Source organism: Cydia strobilella, chromosome 26 (assembly GCF_947568885.1).
Source record: "Cydia strobilella chromosome 26, ilCydStro3.1, whole genome shotgun sequence".
NCBI classification, from domain to species: Eukaryota; Metazoa; Arthropoda; class Insecta; order Lepidoptera; family Tortricidae; genus Cydia; species Cydia strobilella.
This window is the reverse complement of record NC_086066.1, coordinates 4,936,624-4,957,402: the sequence shown is the minus strand read 5'-3', so window position 1 is coordinate 4,957,402 and position 20,779 is coordinate 4,936,624. Positions and strand designations below refer to the sequence as shown.

Here is a 20,779-nt window from a genome sequence, read left to right as displayed (position 1 = left end):
TAGGATAGAGGTTTGCCTAAGTAAGTCTTAGTTTACAAATATATACAACAAAGATAGAAACATGAGATATTAAAGAAAACAACGTTGTTTCCATACTTTTGGCCTGGGGTGTATAAGAGCTAAAATGTGTGAAAAGCTCTCTGATATTGATAAAATAAGTCATTACATAATTTTATATACTAAGAGTGTACAACGCAAGCATGGCGCATTTTTCGCGTCAGCATTTAATATAATGAATGACTTTATAATAATTATTGTTGTTTATGCGATTACGCTTTAATTCGATTTATAATTTAGTTTACGTACATACGTGCTCCTAGCTAGTACTCATCATATACCTTGGTTATAAATAAAAATATTTACATAAATCAGTATTTCCATCAACATATCAATCAACCATCAAGATCAAGAATCATATCAGCTCAGATGTACAACCCGTACAAAGAGCATATTTGGATTCTGTAATCACGCATTATACACGGTGGCTAAAAAATAAGTGCAATTCCGTTGCTAGGGAGGTTCTGGGATTATACTGAGCAACTTTTACTATGAAACCAACCCCGAAATCGCGAAAAAAAATTTGGCTGTTTCATAAATTTTGGCTGGTCCATTTTCTATAGGAGGGTAATTTTTTTTTGCGATTCCCTGATTGGTCCCATAGTAAAAGTTGCTCAGTATAATCCCAAAACCTCAACGGGAATGCACTTATTTTTTAGCCACCCTGTATAGATACAGACAAACAATTAAAGATAGGACTTTGCAACTTCAAATATACATTGTTCATAAAAAGGATTTTTGGAAATACCATTTAGTTAATTAATTAGTATGAAATATATGTCACGTTTAACATTTGCGCCCATCGTGTGCGGCGCGTCATCGTAAACCTTATCTGAATGCACGAAGGTTGGTATTGGGCTGAAGCCGCGCGCGTCACTTGACGTCGTTGGCGCGCAGGGGTCGGAAACCGGTATTTGCTCCGTACAAAAATACCGGTACGTTCTTTTTCGTTCTTTTGTTTATAATTTCATTTTTAATGGGACGTTTTAATAATGCATAATTGTTTTCTAAATACATGATTCAGTCCAAGGTAATGAGCATAAAAAAATCAAAATATTGGGCTATTTCGGGGTTTTAAAAAAATACCGGTTCCGAGCCCTGGTTGGCGGTCAAAGGGTGAAGGGGTGAAGGTGTCATAGTTACCAGCAATAGTCAGTTTGAACGGCATCACTTTCCTGTGGTACTTGAGTACGATTTTCTCTGGATTGACGATGAGAGGCCGCATAGGTAGATCTGTAAAGTTCGTATAGTATTAGTGTAACATTTTTGTGAATATATAAGCAGTATCAAAGATAGATATAACTCCGTAATAGATGGATACAGTCTAAGGAAAAAACGTGCCTCGAAAATCACGAAAATTTGATTCTCGATCAGATGGCGCCACTAGTTTTGGCCTACTCTCGTATAGAGGGCGTTGACTGTTTCGTATGTTATCTATAATTTTAACGCATACCAGTGAAAGAACATGGGTCAAAATCATATAAAAATAATTAATGCAAATAAAAAAATCATTTATCCATATATAAATACATTTTAACGTATTTTTATAAATCTTCAATTTTAGTTTTAAAGTATGTCGATAGATGGCAGTGAATTTACAGTGGTTACAAAATTTACTATGACAGTACCGCTCTATCTTATTATATCCTCCTTGGCAGTATCAAACGTTATGTACCTATACGTATATAAAAATTTGACATCACTATTAAGGCGTTAGTGAACTAACGGTATGGCGTGCACTTTCAAACCGAAGGTAGCTGGTTCCAGTAACCAGTAACTTATACTAGAGCGGTACTATCATAGTAAATTTTGTAACCCCAGTAAATTCACTGCCATCTGTCGACACACTTTAAAACTAAAAATAAATATTTATAAAAATACGATAAAATGTATTTAAATATGGATAAATGATTTTTTTTATTTCCATTAATTATTTTTATATGATTTTGACCCATGTTCTTTCACTGGTATGCGTTAAAATTATAAATAACAAACGAAACAGTCAACGCCCTCTATACGAGAGTAGGCCAAAACTAGTGGCGCCATCTGATCGAGAATCAAATTTTCGTGATTTTCGAGGCACGTTTTTTCCTTAGACTGTATCCATCTATTACGGAGTTATATCTATCTTTGCTGGTTCTAACTCCGACTCGTACCAATAGGGAATATTACGCGAAACTCTGAGTAGGGGGCGCCACTACCACAATCTGAGGGGCTATCGCGAAACAAGAAACTCGAAATTTCGTTATCTAACATCTCCGACTCTTGCATATTCGAGCGATAAAAAGGCAGATAGGGAAATTTCGGATTCGCGTTTCCCGGTAGGTCTTTTGTAAACAAACCGCCTTGATGCATCAATGCCATAACTATAAAAATTGATAATGAGCAAATTGAAGAAGTATCACATACAAAGTTCCTAGGCATTGATATAGACGAATATTTAAATTGGAAACAACAAATAGACGTAGTTTCCACTAAAATCAATAAATTTATTTATGCCATAAAAAAACTGAAGCGTATCACTTCTGACAAAACCGCGCTACTTGTTTATCATAGCTATGTTGCTTCTGCACTGCGCTATGGAATAGTATTATGGGGAAATGGCACAAATGTAAAACAAGCTTTCATAGCACAAAAAAAATGCGTGAGGGCTATAGCGGGAGTCAGGTGGTCAGAGTCATGCAGGCCGTTGTTTAAAAAGTATGGAATCTTGACAGTTCCGAGCTTATACATCTTAGAAATGTGTAAATTCGTTAAATGCAATTTGGAATTATTTGATCAGAAATGTAACATTGGAAAGCGCACAGTCACACATAAAGCTTTGATTGTCCCAAAAAGTAGATTAGAAGTGTATAAGAAAAATTGCTACCACATGGCTGTCCGCATTTACAATGCACTTCCTATGTCATGGACAGAGTTACCAAGCAACAAATTTTTCTCTAAGTTAAAAACCTTTCTATTAACTGAATGTTTATACAATCTCGATGATTTTTTTCTCAGAACAGAACAAAATCGATCGCTTGACATGTAAATTATAATGTATATTGACTTGAATTGTAATGTAAACTATACTAATATTGAATTGACTCTGTCTTTGGAATGTAATTTATCTAGCTATTATATATATATATATTACTATTGTATTTTAGGAATAAGTCTATTTGTATACCCTAAACCGGTTGATTGTGACACTTACTATTATAAGATACTATTGTAACATCTGTATACTGACATGCACAATCTGACAATAAATGATTACTTACTTACTTACTTACTTACATATTTTATTATCTCTGAAAATTTGTCAAAAACCTGTTAAAGGTACAGTATGTATAAGTTACTCTATGGTTTACTAAAGAGGCTAGTGCTGCACTCTGGTGGCAGAACATTGCAGTAATACACGCTATTTGGAACTTATAGTCATTATTACTTGATATTTATCAATCGCTGTTCGGTGAACCAAAGATCCGTAATAGATGGATACAGTCTAAGGAAAAAACGTGCCTCGAAAATCAAGAAAATTTGATTCTCGTTCAGAGGGCGCTACTAGCTTTGGCCTACTGTCGTATAGAGGGCGTTGACTGTTTCGCTTGTTATTTATAATTTTAACGCATATCAGTGAAAGAACATGTGTCAAAATCATAAAAATAATTGATGCAAATAAAAAAATCATTTATCCATATTTAAATACATTTTATCGTATTTTTATAATTCTTCATTTTTAGTTTTAAAGTGTGTCGACAGATGGCAGTGAATTTACTGAGGTTACAAAATTTACTATGACAGTACCGCTCTAGTATAAGTTACTCTATGGGTGAACGGAAACATTGAGGGCTTTATCTTGCTTTTTCAAATATACGCTTGAAGATAGTGACATTTTTGTATATTTCGTAATTTATTGTTGATGTAAAAATTTGAATTTTATAAATTAAAAATATTTGTTATGTTTGTTGTTACTTTAACATATTTATTATGAAATGTTTAAAGTAACTATTTGTTAGACTTACCCGCGCCAGACGATATGTCAGGTAGGTGTACTAATGCCCCGGTCTCCTCTACGTCGGGGGGCAGGTTGTCCCTCGGGGCCAGACGGAACACGCTCCTCGGTGCTGGGACTTGCTGGTCGCCCGTGGACGTTGACGTGCCGTCGTCCATCTCCATATCTGAAATAGGAGTAATATGACAGTGGCGGTGTTATACAAATTTAAAGACAAGCCAGAACTCATTTGCAAATTTTTATTTAAGAGTTAAACATGTAGAATGAAGTGAACAATGAGGGCTTCCGCGTTTAATTTCGCCGCTAGGGGCGCTAGTGTAGATGGAAGTCTTTCAAAATGTCAAATGCATAGAAGTTTGGGAGGTTTCAAGCTTTTTTATCGGGAATTTTCACTCCTTATTGATAATTGTGGTAAACCTTTTTCCATCTTTGTTTGATCATGGTAAACAATAGATATAGCTCAATAAATGTGAGTGATTTAAAAAAAGTGCCAACTAAAATATATGCAAAATGAAACAGGTTGAAAAAATTACACATTTAGACGTTAAAATACCTTTGTGTATATTAGAACGTATTGATGTTATAAAAAATAAAAATAAGCATAGAAGTATTTTGGGATCTGTTTTTCTGGACCTACATCTACAGTGGCGCCAACTGGTGAGCAAAAAAACGGTAGCCCTCATTGTCTCAAAGCTAGAAGCCTTGAGTTCGGATCCCGGTAAGGACATTTATCAGTATCACGTATAACTGTTCGTAAGTTAAGGGTGTTTTCTATATATTTAAGTACGTATCATCGCCTTGTACCTATAGTAGAAGCTTTGGCATATGGGGACTAGGTTAATCTGTGTAAGAATGTCCCCAAATAGTTATTTTTAATAAGCAAGGATTTAAAAATCAAGCTCAATAAATGTTTCGGAATTCCACTAAGTAGCCTTTTTTATTCAACCCCAAAGAGGATTAAAAAGAGGTTAAACGCGAAGTCGATGGTGTAACCATTAGAGTAACTTTAATTTTTAATGTCTGCAAACTCAAGACAAATCTTTTAATATAAGAAGCTAACTTACCATCAGCATAAATGGATGCCTTCATCAATTGCATATGATGGCTCTGTCTGTTCTCAAACCGGGCCAGTTCTGCAGTGGGACTCTTCACTCCAAATCCTAGCGACAAAATAAGTTATTCTTTAAAAAAAATATTTATGATAATTATTACATAAGATTCTAAAATCACATTTTTGGCACAAGCTTTCACCAATAGAATCACTGCACGATGAGCGACGAAAACAAATGAATTGATTCTATTGGTTCTAAACAAACCAAGGGCCTGACACTCTTTGATAGAGAAAGATAGTCTTATTGCGATTCCTATAAGAGGAAAGAGAAAATAGTGCCATGCTTTGTCTTTATCACCGACCGCGCATTTTTTCATGGTCGGGTTATGGCATCATAGCAAGGACGCGATGGCCAAATACCGAAATTTATAAGAGTGAAAGACAAAAAGGATTATGCTGCCATACATGAAACTGTCAATACATGAATATGTCTTTCTCTTACCCCTGGTCGCTCGGTTTCATGTCTTTTCATTGTCATTTGAATATACTATGTCTATGAAACAAACACATCCCTCGCAACGCATACTCGCACAGTTCTGGTCGAAGAAGAAGATACAGATGCAGATAATTTGGAACACCTCGGCCGCTTAGCTATTTCTGATGCTGTAGGCATAAATTTCTGAACATGTAGGTAATTTTGAAGTATTACCTCTGGTGGAGTCGTAGAGGCTCTGAGGCTCGCCGTTGTCCTCTGTCGTGTCCATCTCAAAGGCTGCAAAAAAAAAAACAAGATAAAAAGAGTAATTTTCTAGATTTTAAAAAGATAGAAGTGTTTATTATTGTCAAAGACAAGTCGAATCATTTTTAGGGTTCCGTACCCAAAGGGTAAAAACGGGACCCTATTACTAAGACTCCGCTGTCTGTCTGTCCGTCTGTCACCAGGCTGTATCTCATGAACCGTGATAGATAGACAGTTGAAATTTTCACAGATGATGTATTTCTGTTGCCGCTATAACAACAAATACTAAAAACAGAATAATATAAATATTTAAATGGGGCTCCCATACAACAAACGTGATTTTTTTGCTGTTTTTTTCCGTGATGGTACGGAACCCTTCGTGCGCGAGTCCGACTCGCACTTGGCCGGTTTTTGTATATTACAATTATATTTCCATTTAATAAGAGAAAGAATGTGCTAAACTAATAAATTATATTCTTCATGATACTGTGTCCCCTGTACTGATAGCTATGCTATGTACGTGTATAATAGTTAAGTGTTTCTTAGTTTTAATTTAGTTTTAAGTGTCTATTGTATACCCGAATTGGGTTACCGTTGAAACTCACATGTATCACACCACATAACACCTCTGTAACACGGTTGTACAATAAAGAAATATCTTATCTTATCTTATCTAAAAAACATTACCTTTCCCAGCCTGACCCAGCAGATCAAGAGACGTATGCTGCATAGCATACAAGCTATCATCTCCCAATCCCGGCGCTCCGAGACCACCGAGGCCGGGCCCGCTGAGGCCGAGGCCGCCCAGGCCGGGGCCGGCGAGGCTGCTGAGGCCTCCTAGGCCGGGGCCGAGGCCGGGCGCTGATGATACTGGTGGTATTTGAGCTGTGAAAAAGAAAATCTGTTTATGCTGCTACCGTCACACGAGCGTAAGGTGAAATTTTATTTACTGTTCGTTGCTATTCTGTTATACAGTACCGGCCAATAATGTTTTTACGGTATAACTTTTTTTATATTTGTAAGTGACTTCAACCTCACTGTTTTAGGTAGTCTATTAGTATTACTTTGTACGGGCGATGAGAAAAATTGGTCTCATGTAATGGTTTTTTTTTATGTATTGTTAACTTCGTTTTTTTACTAGAGATTTTTTAGTAATATGCTGGGTATCCTATTGTAATTCACAGTATTTCATTGCAATATTCATCATATATTTGTATAAAATGACTAGTAAATGAGTAATCAACAAACTAACCTATATTGTTTACTCTATACAAGCTCATACAGAAACACTCAAAGGTGATATATTATTGGCCGGTACTGTATAAAATAGATCTTGTAGTAACAAGTGGCAAGTTACCGCTTGAGCACCGTGTTGGGTCACTGTGCGAGAAACAAATCCGAAATAGCGACTTTAATATTAACACCATAAGATTTTAACTGCAATGTTGACACAAACGGTCAAAGTACCTGGGGCAGCATTTATCTGCAAAGATTCATTAACAAGTTGCTGCTTGAGCACCGTCGGTGGTGGGTCACTGTGCAAGAAATACATCCGAAATAGCGACTTTAATATTAACACCATAAGATTTTAATTGCAATGTTGACACAAACGGTCAAAGTACCTGGGGCAGCATTTATTTGCAAAGATTCATTAACAAGTTGCTGCTTGAGCACCGTCGGTGTTGGGTCACTGTGCAAGAAACAAATCCGAAATAGCGACTTTATTATTAACACCATAAGATTTAAATTGCAATGTGACACAAACGGTCGAAATACCTGGGGCAGAATTTATCTGCAAAGATTCATTGACAAGTTGCCGCTTGAGCACCGTCGGTGTTGGGTCACTTTGTGCAAGAAACAAATCCGTAATAGCGACTTTATTATTAACACCATAAGATTTAAATTGCAATGTGACACAAACGGTCGAAATACCTGGGGCAGCATTTATCTGCAAAGATTCATTGACAAGTTGCCGCTTGAGCACCGTCGGTGTTGGGTCACTTTGTGCAAGAAACAAATCCGAAATAGCGACTTTATTATTAACACCATAAGATTTAAATTGCAATGTGACACAAACGGTCGAAATACCTGGGGCAGCATTTATCCGCAAAGATTCATTGACAAGTTGCCGTCGGTGTTGAGTCACTTTGTGCAAGAAACAAATCCGAAATAGCGACTTTATTATTAACACCATAAGATTTAAATTGCAATGTGACACAAACGGTCAAAGTACCTGGGGCAGCATTTATCTGCAAAGATTCATTGACAAGTTGCCGCTTGAGCACCGTCGGTGTTGGGTCATCTTCTTCGTCCGAGTCAGTTAAACCATACTTGCTGAAATGCTCCACCTGTCGACAAATGTATGATCATAGTTGTCGTTTCATTAATGTAACTGACCGAGCGTTAGCGAAGGTCTCCGTTTAAGCTTGGGCAAAAATGCTTTCGTACGTCCGAATGTTCTCCTCTACAGGTCGCAATTCTCAACCGATTTTCGTGAAATTTTGTGAGCAGGTTCGATGATCAAATAGATTTTATTTGCCAATTTCGATGTTGAAAATTTTTCAAAATGGCGGAGCCATACATTTATTGAGTTCTAACAGAGCCACTAGTATAATATTCGTTCGGCATAAACGCACATGAAAAAATACTAACAGAATATAACAAGTAAAACGCGAATTGCGCAGCAGGACTAATTTCATAAAATGACCGATTAAATTTTGATGTAAAAAAAAAAACAATCCAAGAACCCATGGAACACAAGAACTAATCCAAATCGTAAGGTACTCTAAAATCAAATGTAGTTTTACAGTTGGTATGGGTAGATTTTGATAGCAATAAGTACTAGGCCGAGTTATATTTTGACCTGTTACAATTCGGTGCCGTGTCCAGGATACGTTTTGAGCGTTTGCATATGTGTTTTCCTTTATTTATAGTAATACTAGCGACCCGCCCCGGCTTCGCACGGGTGCAATGCTGATGTATTATACATATAAACCTTCTTCTTGAATCACTCTATCTATAAAAAAACCGCATTAAAATCCGTTGCGTAGTTTTAAAGATCTAAACATACATAGGGACAGACATCCATCCAGACAGCAGGAAGCGACTATGTTTTATACTATGTAGTGATATGTGCCATTCTCAATCAAAAGGGTACTTATTGTCGGTTGTCAATAAGGCGCTATTTCCATATAGTTTCAATTTGAAATCAACCTTATTGACAAGCGACAATGTGGTACCCTTTTGGTTGAAAATGTCACATATTCTTATTTAGGATTGCCTTTTAAATAGTTGGCTCTTGTTGGTCTGACTTGGGAGTGACAGGTAAGTGTCAAACTCGTATGAAACTTTTAACTTTGTATTGTAATAACTTACTCGGAAGACCCAGCTGCCGGTCTGCGGGCGGTATTCGATGAATTTCGTGTCGTGTTTGTCGCAGACACGCCGCAGCTTACCCTCGTAGTCCATTGTTAGTAATCTGTAACAAATGTGTACCTCAGTTAATAGCTCAATTGTGTCGTTTTCAAGCAAAAGGTACCACTTTGTTGCTTGCCATATGGACGCTCTGATAGGTTATTCGTATAAAGATACTAGCAAATTTCGTCCGTATGGTAAGCGACAATGTAGTACCTTTTACTTGAAAACGTCACAATTATTGACGTTATTAACTGCATATAAAACGTAATCATGACCCGATTGTTAATTGGAAAAGCGGTCCAGCCAAGACAAGACGTATCGAGGTTGGTTCAAGCCCAAATGTTGATTCCATTAGGTAACTACATAGAGTAACTTATACTAGAGCGGTACTGTCATAGTAAATTTTGTAACCCCAGCAAATTCACTGCCATCTGTCGACACACTTTAAAACTAAAAATAAATATTTATAAAAATACGATAAAATGTATTTAAATATGGATAAATGATTTTTTTTATTTGCATTAATTATTTTTATGATTTTAACCTATGTTCTTTCACTGATATGCGTTAAAATTATAAATAACAAACGAAACCGTCAACGCCCTCTATACGAGTGTAGGCCAAAACTAGTGGCGCCCTCTGATCGAGAATCAAATTTTCGTAATTTTCGAGGCACGTTTTTTCCTTAGACTGTATCCATCTATTACGGAGTTATATCTATCTTTGGTAACTATAATATACAATTATTTATCTACTCCAGCACTTATTTGTCAATTAAATGACTGCTAGTGATATCTAAATCAACTTCATTAGAAGTGCGGCGCGTTGGGCGAGCCGGCGCTTGTCTATAGCAGGGGTCGGCAACCGACTCGAAGACTAAAGAAAATTGTACTCGGTTGTTGTATTTTATGCACTAGAGCTTAAAAAGCGATTTTATGTCCTCTACGCACGACTTAAAGTCGAACTTTACGAGCATGAGAAGTAAATTTTTTTTGTTACACTTCTCATAAATTACCTCAGGTAAAATGGGTGGCTTCATGCCCTAGTGTGCAACGGTACAGTCTAAGGCAAAAATATCGATCCAGACAAATGGCTCAAAAATATGTGAACACGACTTTATTGTCTCAAGCGTAAGAGTGTACGCATATTTTTGAAACTTTGGGAATGTATATATATTGTTAAAATAATACACCAATCATCATCAAATAAAGGATTTAATACAATAAAAACAGAAATAACTTGGGAAACTCCACTAGGCGACGCCATTACGGCGATGCTCATCTGTCAGTCCTTGCTGAGCTGTACTCGCGAAAGCCTCATTATCCGATATTAATATTTATGCCCTTGACTGTACACAATTAAAGTCTATCGACTCCACTTCGTCTCGTTTTGTATCTTCGGCCCTTGAATTTGAAGATCTAATTACCTGTTGCACAAAATACTATTATGAACTGTACCTCTCCGGGTCCGTGATGGGGGTCTTCTCCGTCTTGTCCCTGGGCCAGATCCGGTCGAGCGTGACCACGGCGCGCCGGTTCAGTCCTTGGCCCACCGGTGGCTTGTCTGAATCCTCGGGGTACACAATCACCTCCTTGTTTAGGAAGTGCACTGCAAATCAACAATTTAATTAAGTACCTACAGGGTAGTGAAGTAACCAGTCAAGGTAGCTATGCTTTACCAGATGTCAAATTGTCAAAACAAGTTGTTATTATGAAGTATGTTTGCTCAGCAACCCTTAAGGCCGTTCCATCGGTTTGCCGCTGTCACTGTCACATTTCGCAAGAAAGAACGGGAAAGATCATGCGCGCCAAATGTCAATTTTGATCGAATTTTGTCGATTTTTATTTATTTTAAAAACGTTACCTAACAATATCAAAATTCGAAAGCTATGTAATTACTATTTAAGTTAAGATTGTTTTTTTCTTCTTTTTTTGTTTATAGTAATACATAATAAATAAGCGAGTAAAGTTTAATTAAAAGTCTGAGTTAGAGGTTACTTTGGGAATTAATTGTATCGAGCGAAGTGTCATAATTCGTGTATCGGAAGCTATGATATTAAAGATAATATAGTCAAGAACTAAATATATTTTTTCCACGTCTACAACTATCAACGCCTTTTAGAAAAACATGATCATATAAGGAGTTTTCGCCTCCTGGCTCAGGGAACCGCCTTAAGTCAATTCTTCGGTTTAGAATTTCAAAAGTCGAACGTGAAAATGTAACACCCGGTGTTTCTGACACCGTTGTGGGGTGGTCGTTCGCCGTCATTTTGGGGACGGCTGTGTGCCAGCTTTGTCACTACCGGCCGTTATACAACCCCACGACCCCTAGCCTGGTGACACCGTTTAGCGGGGCCAGGCTTCGGCGCCGAAGATGTAACAATGGAAGCGCTAAGAAGAGGCGAGGAGGTATTCGACCTGACATACTGAAAAAGTCAGTCAAAACCGGAAATGATAATATATACAAATAACTACATATATTTGTTCCCGAGTCATGGACGTTTTCTATGTATTTAAGTATTTGTATAAGTATTATATATATCGTTCGTTCGTATCGTTGTCTGAGTACAACAACAACACAAGCCTTCTTGAGCTTACCGTGGGACTTAGCCAATTTGTGTAAGAATGTCCCTATAATATTTATTTATTTAAAAAATAAATAAAAAAAAGATTAAAAAAACTACATGACTTTTCATTTGCATGTCATTCCTACACAGTTTGGTTTTCTATCGACGTTATCGATAAAAGACTGTTATCTTCGCTACGCCGCCTGACCTTATCAGTGTAGATCATAGAGTAACTTATACTAGAGCGGTACTGTCATAGTAAATTTTGTAACCCCAGTAAATTCACTGCCATCTGTCGACACACTTTAAAACTAAAAATGAAGATTTATAAAAATACGATAGAATGTATTTAAATATAGATAAATGATTTTTTTTATTTGCATTAATTATTTTTATGATGTTGACCCATGTTCTTTCACTGATATGCGTTAAAATTGTTAAATAACAAACGAAACCGTCAACGCCATCTATACGACTGTAGGCCAAAACTAGTAGCGCCCTCTGAACGAGAATCAAATTTTCTTGATTTTCGAGGCACGTTTTTTCCTTAGACTGTATCCATCTATTACGGAGTTACATCTATCTTTGGTGTAGATGAAGATATTGGAGGTACAGTCGACATCAGATATATCGGAGCGCCCGACTGTACATTCAAGTTCATACCCTCATTATTCGAAAGAGCTTGTGGGCATAGTAACGGTAAAGAGGGTTACGCCGCAGGGGATGTTAGTGGGTATTCTCCTCCCCTTCCTCTGGCTAACAAAGGATGTACGGGAGGAGCGAGTCCCACATACAACCCCCCAATGGGCTTCCTCAGCCCGGGGGTAAGATGCGTAAATGCATTAACCCCAGCGTCAACAAAAAAAAAAGATATGTATAGTAACTTACCTAACGCGTCGAGATCTAAGTTAGCAACGTCGACCTCGCAATCGTAAAACACGTTCCCGTAGTTCTTTCTGCCGATAGTCAGGTGCGGCACCACGCACGAACCATCCGGTCGCATGTATGCTACAGAACAAAAGTGGATATTAAACTATTGACACAGAATAAATAATAGTACTAGCTATTATATACTATAGCAAGGACACGACAGGTACAGAACATTCACTCTCTAACAAAACGCGTTTATTATGACAGATATGACCGCTAGGTGGCGCATGCGCGAACAGGCGTCCTGTCCGTAGCGGTGCGCGGCAATTACTATGGCTAGACCTCAGAACTAGCTCCATGCATGAATTAATTTTTATTTTTGGATTCATAATTTATATCGTTGGAACACCGGAAATGATAAAAATACTTTAATAAACCTTAACATTATTTTATTAAAAAATATTTAAAATGTTGAAAATTTTTGAGCGGTTGAAACGCTCATAAATTTTGGCGCGAATTCGACAGAGCGTGATGACGTCACACGTTGGGCGGCCTAACTGACGTTTGCTACTAATGACACTAATCTGTCGAACGCGTGACGTCACGTGGCGTTTCGAGCGTTTCGCTCACTAGCTTTTCGCGGGCAAATTTTTGTACTTTTTATTTATAATTTTAAGTAATTAAATGGTAATTTAAAAACGGAAATGCATTTGTAACATGATATAACGGTAACAAACATCCGAATAAAACATATTTCGTTCAAATATAAACTTCATGCATGAGGCTAACTGGGGGCGGCCGCATGTATTTGTAGCGGCGCGACGAAATCGCGGATTGAGTCACGCCTGCTATTGATTTAAAGCGTAAACAGATTAAGTTTTTTTATACTACAAGAGGGACTAGCAAACAAGGCAAGTTAGTTTTAGGGCAACTACTTGATACTTGTGTAGTATGAATTATCTCAGATGATTTTTTTGGGGCTTGGGCCCTAATCTGTTATTTATGTTTAACAGATTAGGGCCCAAGCCCCAAAAAAATCAGTCTTAGTTTCTTTTAAGAGCGGTCGTCAGCACGTACCAAAGCAACCTTGTCGCTTAAAAAGCAACTATCGTGATAGTATTAAGGTTCAAATTTATGTGGCAGCTCATACAGAGAACAATCAGAGTTGTATTTTCTTTTGGAGATAACATAACGTGTTATCTCCTAATGGGCTGTTTCATGAATTTGAACCATATCACTTGCGTTTCTATGTAAGTTGCTTAAAAATAGTACTGAGAGTACGCCAGAAGTCCGCCAGATTTCTGTCGCGGGGCGAGGTAATTCGAGTGGGGGCGGGGCGGTGCGTGGCCGTTCTGTATGATAATACTATTACTTATTCTGTGCTAGTCACAAAACATTTAACATGTTACGCTTACCCAGTAGAGTATTCTGTACCCCACGAGTCCCACGACAGAACGGGAGCCCTAGAATATCGTACAAGGCGTCACTTACCGACCATCTCCTCTAGGGAGGGTATGGTGTAGTATCCAGGCCTGGTCAGTTTGACGCCCGCCGGGTGCGGCGCGGCCGGCGGTGGCTCGCGGGTCATACACTCCTCATCTGAAGATAAAACAATTATTATTACAGTACATATGGTGCTACTTTCTCGCACTAGTGCGTAAATGAGCACTTTTCGTGCATATGTCGAAAGTTTAAAGGGCCATATGTACTGTAAAACGTTGTACGATACACGTGCGAATAGGTAATTCGCAACTCGTGTCGATTTAAAACACTCCCTGCGGTCGTGTTTTAATTTATCGCCACTCGTTTCGAATTTCCTCTTTTCCGCACTTGTATCGTAAATAACTATTAATGTCTAGATTCGCATTGTTTGTTGTTGTGGTGCTTTTATTAACATACCCTGGGGTTTTGGGTGAGGGAATGTTTTACCAAAGAGGATATAATATTATAGAGCGGTACTGTCATAGTAAATTTTGTAACCGCAGTAAATTCACTGCCATCTATCGACACACTTTAAAACTAAAAATGAACATTTATAAAAATACGATAAAATGTATTTAAATATGGATAAATGTTTTTTTTTATTTGCATAAATTATTTTTATGATTATGACCCGTGTTCTTTCACTGATATGCGTTAAAATTGTTAAATAACAAACGAAACCGTCAACGCCCTCTATACGAGAGTAGGCCAAAGGTACTGGCGCCATCTGATGGAGAGTCAAATTTTCGTGATTTTCAAGGCACGTTTTTTCCTTAGACTGTATCCATCTATTACGGAGTTATATCTATCTTTGGTTTTACTAACCAATAAATAGGTAAAAACTGTAAAAATAGAAACTTTTCTAATATTTCTAAGCACATTTGGCGCTTACTACCTATTTTTAATTCATAGTTTGGTAACAATTATACAACTATAAACAAATCATAAACAGAAAAAGATATCATATACTATAGAAAAAATTGACGAAGCCCTCCAGTGGTGGAGGCCAGATTCAAACAGCCCTCTTTAGCTATCGCGGCTATTTTGGACATTTCACCATTCTGTGACCATTTGTCAGAGAAAAATAATCCCGAAAATCTTCATAAAATTCTCGATTGTACGGGACAACTATAGACAAGTTCTTCATGGAATGATCCTAAAACGATTTCCGTCCTGTTTTAGCGCAATAAAATATATGTAAACTAGAGACCTGCCCCGGCTTCGCACAGGTTACACAAAAACTTTACAAATTATACACTAAAACCTTCCTCAAGAATTACTTTATTGATAGGTGAAAACCGCATCATAATCCGTTGCGCAAGCGTACATAGGGACAGACAGACAGCGGAAAGCGTCTTTGTTTTATACTATATAGTGATAAATACTATGATACCTACTTAACCTACTGTATTACTGGGAGTATGGTGGGAGGTAAGGTAAATATTAACCATATATTCCGCTTATATGATGCGATATATCGCTTGACGTGCACGCACTCTGTTCTCCCCAGAACTGGAAGACGCTCGAATTACTGCGATGCTGGGATCCTATAGGGGAAAGGAAATGATGGGTTAGGGTAGGGTAGGGTAGGGGGGGAGTTCGCCTTTGTACTTCCATTACTGTAATTTATTTTTGTAAACCTGTTTTGTGTACAATAAAGTGATTACTACTAAATACTACTATATTTCTGTGAAACATGCCGGAATAAAAATTGACACAAACAGAAAAAAAGTAGGGCGAACTATTTTCATTCACAGAATTAGTTATTACTAAAAACTTTCATAATAAATTGTTTCTCACGACTATATTAAATAAAAAATCGTCGTTTAATATACGTGCGCAAATGTCGGTATACTAATCCCGGCACTTACACCCCTTAGAAGCCTCCTGGACCTCTCAAGACTCTTACTACACGTACATACGTGCCCACTTGCATCAAAGTGTATTCCCACGACAAACACTGTCGATGTTCTCCTTGTCCCTTTCGCTCCTGACGCCGAGTTCCCGCAATGAATGTTTGCGGGGTATCGTTGTCAGCCTGTCAAACACAGATCCAGGTCTACATATGTCACTCACCGGACAAGCTGTCGATGTTCTCCTTGTCTCTTTTGCTCCTTACGCCGAGTTCCCGCAATGAATGTTCGGCGGCGGAGGGCAGCCGTTTGCGGGGCATCGTTGTCAGCCTGTCAAACACAGTTCCAGGTCTACATATGTCACTCACCGGACAAGCTATCGATGTTCTCCTTGTCTCTTTCGCTCCTTACGCCGAGTTCCCGCAATGAATGTTCGGCGGCGGAGCGCAGCGGTTTGCGGGGCATGGTTGTCAGCCTGTCAAACACAGATCCAGGTCTACATATGTCACTCACCGGACAAGCTGTCGATGTTCTCCTTGTCTCTTTCGCTCCTGACGCCGAGTTCCCGCAATGAATGTTTGGCGGCGGAGCGCAGCGGTTTGCGGGGCATCGTTGTCATCCTGTCAAACACAGATCCAGGTCTACATATGTCACTCACCGGACAAGCTGTCGACGTTCTCCTTGTATCTTTCGCTCCTTACGCCGAGTTCCCGCAATGAATGTTCGGCGGCGGAGGGCAGCGGTTTGCGGGGCATCGTTGTCAGCCTGTCAAACACAGATCCAGGTCTACATATGTCACTCACCGGACAAGCCGTCGATGTTCTCCTTGTCTCTTTCGCTTCAGACGCCGAGTTCCCGCAATGAATGTTCGGCGGCGGAGGGCAGCGGTTTGCGGGGCATCGTTGTCAGCCTGTCAAACACAGATCCAGGTCTACATATGTCACTCACCGGACAAGCTGTCGATGTTCTCCTTGTCTCTTTTACTCCTTACGCCGAGTTCCCGCAATGAATGTTCGGCGGCGGAGGGCAGCCGTTTGCGGGGCATCGTTGTCAGCCTGTCAAACACAGATCCAGGTCTACATATGTCACTCACCGGACAAGCTGTCGACGTTCTCCTTGTATCTTTCGCTCCTTACGCCGAGTTCCCGCAATGAATGTTCGGCGGCGGAGGGCAGCGGTTTGCGGGGCATCGTTGTCAGCCTGTCAAACACAGATCCAGGTCTACATATGTCACTCACCGGACTAGCCGTCGATGTTCTCCTTGTCTCTTTCGCTTCAGACGCCGAGTTCCCGCAATGAATGTTCGGCGGCGGAGGGCAGCGGTTTGCGGGGCATCGTTGTCAGCCTGTCAAACACAGATCCAGGTCTACATATGTCACTCACCGGACAAGCCGTCGATGTTCTCCTTGTCTCTTTCGCTTCAGACGCCGAGTTCCCGCAATGAATGTTCGGCGGCGGAGCGCAGCGGTTTGCGGGGCATCGTTGTCATCCTGTCAAACACAGATCCAGGTCTACATATTTCACTCACCGGACAAGCTGTCGATGTTCTCCTTGTCTCTTTCGGTCCAGACACGGAGTTCCCGCAATGAATGTTCGGCGGAGGTCTCGGCGGCGGAGGGCAGCGGTTTCCGAAGGGGCTTCGTTGTTAGCCTGTTATAATAAAGTGGTGTAAAAAACCGGCCAAGTGCGAGTCGGACTCGCGCACAAAGGGTTCCGTACCATTACGGAAAAAAAACAGCAAAAAAGTCACGTTTGTTGTGTGGGAGCCCCATTTAAATATTTATATTATTCTGTTTTTAGTATTTGTTGTTATAGCGGCAACAGAAATACATCATCTATGAAAATGTCAACTGTCTAGCTCTCACGGTTCATGAGATACAGCCTGGTGACAGACAGACAGACAGACGGACAGACGGACAGCGGAGTCTTAGTAATAGGGTTCCGTTTTTACCCTTTGGGTACGGAACCCTAATAAACTAGTGGTTCTGTGAGCTGTAAACCTCGCGAGCCGTTTTTAAAGTTTTCCAAAAACTGAATTGATAACAAAAATAATTTATTTATTATTTCGGTCAAATATAGTTTATTTAGGTTAGGTATATGTAAACATCCCAGTGTGTGACAGCCTAGTTCCAATAGTTGACACTTGACAGTTAATTTGTCACCTTTATCAAAGAGGATATATAAGATAGAGGAGTATTTTAAATTAAAAAAAAAAATCAAAACTTCTTTATTGCGCTACATATTATTAGGCTACATATTAATTAAATTATTTATTCAACGACCAACTAGGATCAATCAGTGTTAGTAATGCTTATGGGTAATCTTATACTACGGTTAGTAACAGCAAGTATTGTCATAGTAAATTTTGTAGCCACGGTAAATTCACTGCCATTTATCGACACACGATTAAAATTAAAAATAAATGGTTAAAAATACCAAAAAATGTATTTATATATGGATAAATGATTGCATTTATAATTTTTGTATGATTTTGACCCATATTCTTTCACTAATATACGTTAAAATTGTTAAATAACTAACGAAACCGTCCACGCCATCTAGTCAAGAATAGGCCAAAGGTGGTAAAATGTGGTGGCGCCATCTGTCGAGAATCAAATTTTCTTGATTTTCGAGGCACGTTCTTTCCTTATACTGTATCCATCTTATACGGAGTTATATAAATCTTTGCCTCTTTTAAACCGCCCGTGTCGGTTCATAACTCCCAAAATTCTAATAACCGATCTAAGAACCGAACTCGTCCTGCCCACCATACTCAGTTTAAACCATTGAAATTTAAAACCAAATTATTTGGTAAGTAGGGTTGATTTTCCTTTGTTTCAAATTTTAAGTAAAAACAAAAAACCGACCAAGTGCGAGTCGCGCACGAAAAATAGCAAAAAAATCACGTTTGTTGTATGGGAGCCCCATTTAAATATTTATATTATTCTGTTTTTAGTATTTGTTGTTATAGCGGCAACAGAAATACATCATCTGTGAAAATTTCAACTGTCTAGCTATCACGGTTCATGAGATACAGCCTGGTGACAGACAGACAGACAGACGGACAGCGGAGTCTTAGTAATTCCCGTTTTTACCCTTTGGGTACGGAACCCTAAAAAGGAATTTCAGCGTAACTTCAACCTCTCCAGGCTTTTCATTCATAACTTGCCAAAAATGGAATTTGTCCTTTAGGTATCACATTGAGCCGGACGAGGGTACAGAACCCTAAAGACGTTAACTTACCAACTAGACCGACGTTTTCAAATTTTAAGTAAAAAAAGGAATTTCAGCATAACTTCAACCTCTCCAGGCTTTTCATTCATAACTTGATAAAAATGGAATTTGTCCTTTAGGAATCACATTGGGCCGGACGAGGGTACAGAACCCTAAAGACGTTAACTTACCAACTAGACCGACGTTTTCAAATTTTAAGTAAAAAAAAAAAAGGAATTTCAGCGTAATTTCAACCTCTCCAGGCTTTTCATTCATAACTTGCCAAAAATGGAATATGTCCTTTAGGAATCACATTGGGCCTGACGAGGGTACAGAACCCTAAAGACGTGAACTTACCAACTAGACCGACGTTCAGGAAACTGTGCCGGTAACTCCTTATCTGTAAACAATTGGGATGAAGTTACGTTAATCAATCCGTACTTTATCTTACCGAAAACGATTCTTTCCTAAAAAAAAATGTTTAATCCTCGTGCCTTGAAACCCTCGCGACGCTCAAGGGGCATTCCACGAGAATGTCCCTTACGAAATGCTTTTGCCTTGTATGGCAGCTAATTCAATCAAATCCGTAAAGCTCGAGATTATACTGCGAGCTTGCCGGTAAAGTCATGAAATATTACCAGACCCAATATCATTTCCTCAGCCTTTTCAAAAGTATTAAAAGAACAGCGTTTCGTAAAGGACGTTCTCGTGGAATGCACCTCAAGAGTTCACTTTTCGAACCACACGCTATGCTCGTGGTTCAATTTTGAAATATTTCGCTGACTCGAGTATCAATATAAGCATGAGCGGTTAAACAAGAACTTTGCTCCCTTGTAAAACCAATAACTATTTTACATATCGTCAGGTGACAATAAAAACTCACTAATTACTTTTGACGACCAGTCTGGCCTAGTGGGTAGTGACCCTACTTGTGAAGCCGATGGTCCTGGGTTCAAATCCTGATAAGGGCATTTATTCAGTGTTGAGCACGGATGTTTTCTATGTATTTAAGTATTTATACTTAACACAACACAAGCTTTATTGAGCTTACCGTGGGACTAAGTCAACTTGTGTAATAATGTCCTATAATATTTATTTATTTACTAAAAAAATATTAAACAAAAATCAACCTTATTACGGTACTAATACGGTTCACTATGGCTAAGAACTTGTTGTGGTAATTAGTGAGTTTTGGTTGTCACCTGACGATATATGAACACTCAGAGACAGTCGCCAATGACAATGTAATTTAATGTAAGGCTTGATTTCCTCCTACGCTACGTTATTTCCTTCTATGGGCCCCCGCACAGCGACGCTGACGTCCGCGGCAGATATTTCTTCTGACGATACGCTCAACCGACGTCAGCGACCGACTTTAGCGTAGGAGTAAATCAGGCCTAAGAGGGGGGGTCTTAGCTCAGATTTTTACCTATTAGTTCGGTCGCATTCGAATGCAGTGAATCCATCATTGCCCGCCGGCCTAGCAACGCTTCCTAACCAATCAAATCGTTCCTAATAGGGAATATTACGCGAA

At 38.9% G+C, this 20,779-nt stretch overlaps 1 protein-coding gene across 1 annotated transcript in view; it reads right to left on the bottom strand.

Annotated features, from left to right (window-relative positions):
• The window catches only part of LOC134753054 (nuclear pore complex protein Nup98-Nup96), an 83,357-nt gene that overhangs the window by 32,618 nt on the left and 29,960 nt on the right, over positions 1-20,779 (bottom strand). The window contains exons 21-32 of the mRNA XM_063688816.1: positions 19,603-19,645; positions 17,561-17,682; positions 14,189-14,296; positions 12,716-12,835; positions 10,719-10,869; positions 9,220-9,322; positions 8,078-8,192; positions 6,532-6,729; positions 5,815-5,877; positions 5,119-5,214; positions 4,065-4,220; positions 1,201-1,290 (exon numbers count right to left, since the gene is read on the bottom strand). Of these exons, the coding sequence (XP_063544886.1) occupies positions 1,201-1,290; positions 4,065-4,220; positions 5,119-5,214; positions 5,815-5,877; positions 6,532-6,729; positions 8,078-8,192; positions 9,220-9,322; positions 10,719-10,869; positions 12,716-12,835; positions 14,189-14,296; positions 17,561-17,682; positions 19,603-19,645 (1,365 nt within the window). The remainder of the gene's footprint in view (positions 1-1,200; positions 1,291-4,064; positions 4,221-5,118; positions 5,215-5,814; positions 5,878-6,531; positions 6,730-8,077; positions 8,193-9,219; positions 9,323-10,718; positions 10,870-12,715; positions 12,836-14,188; positions 14,297-17,560; positions 17,683-19,602; positions 19,646-20,779) is intronic.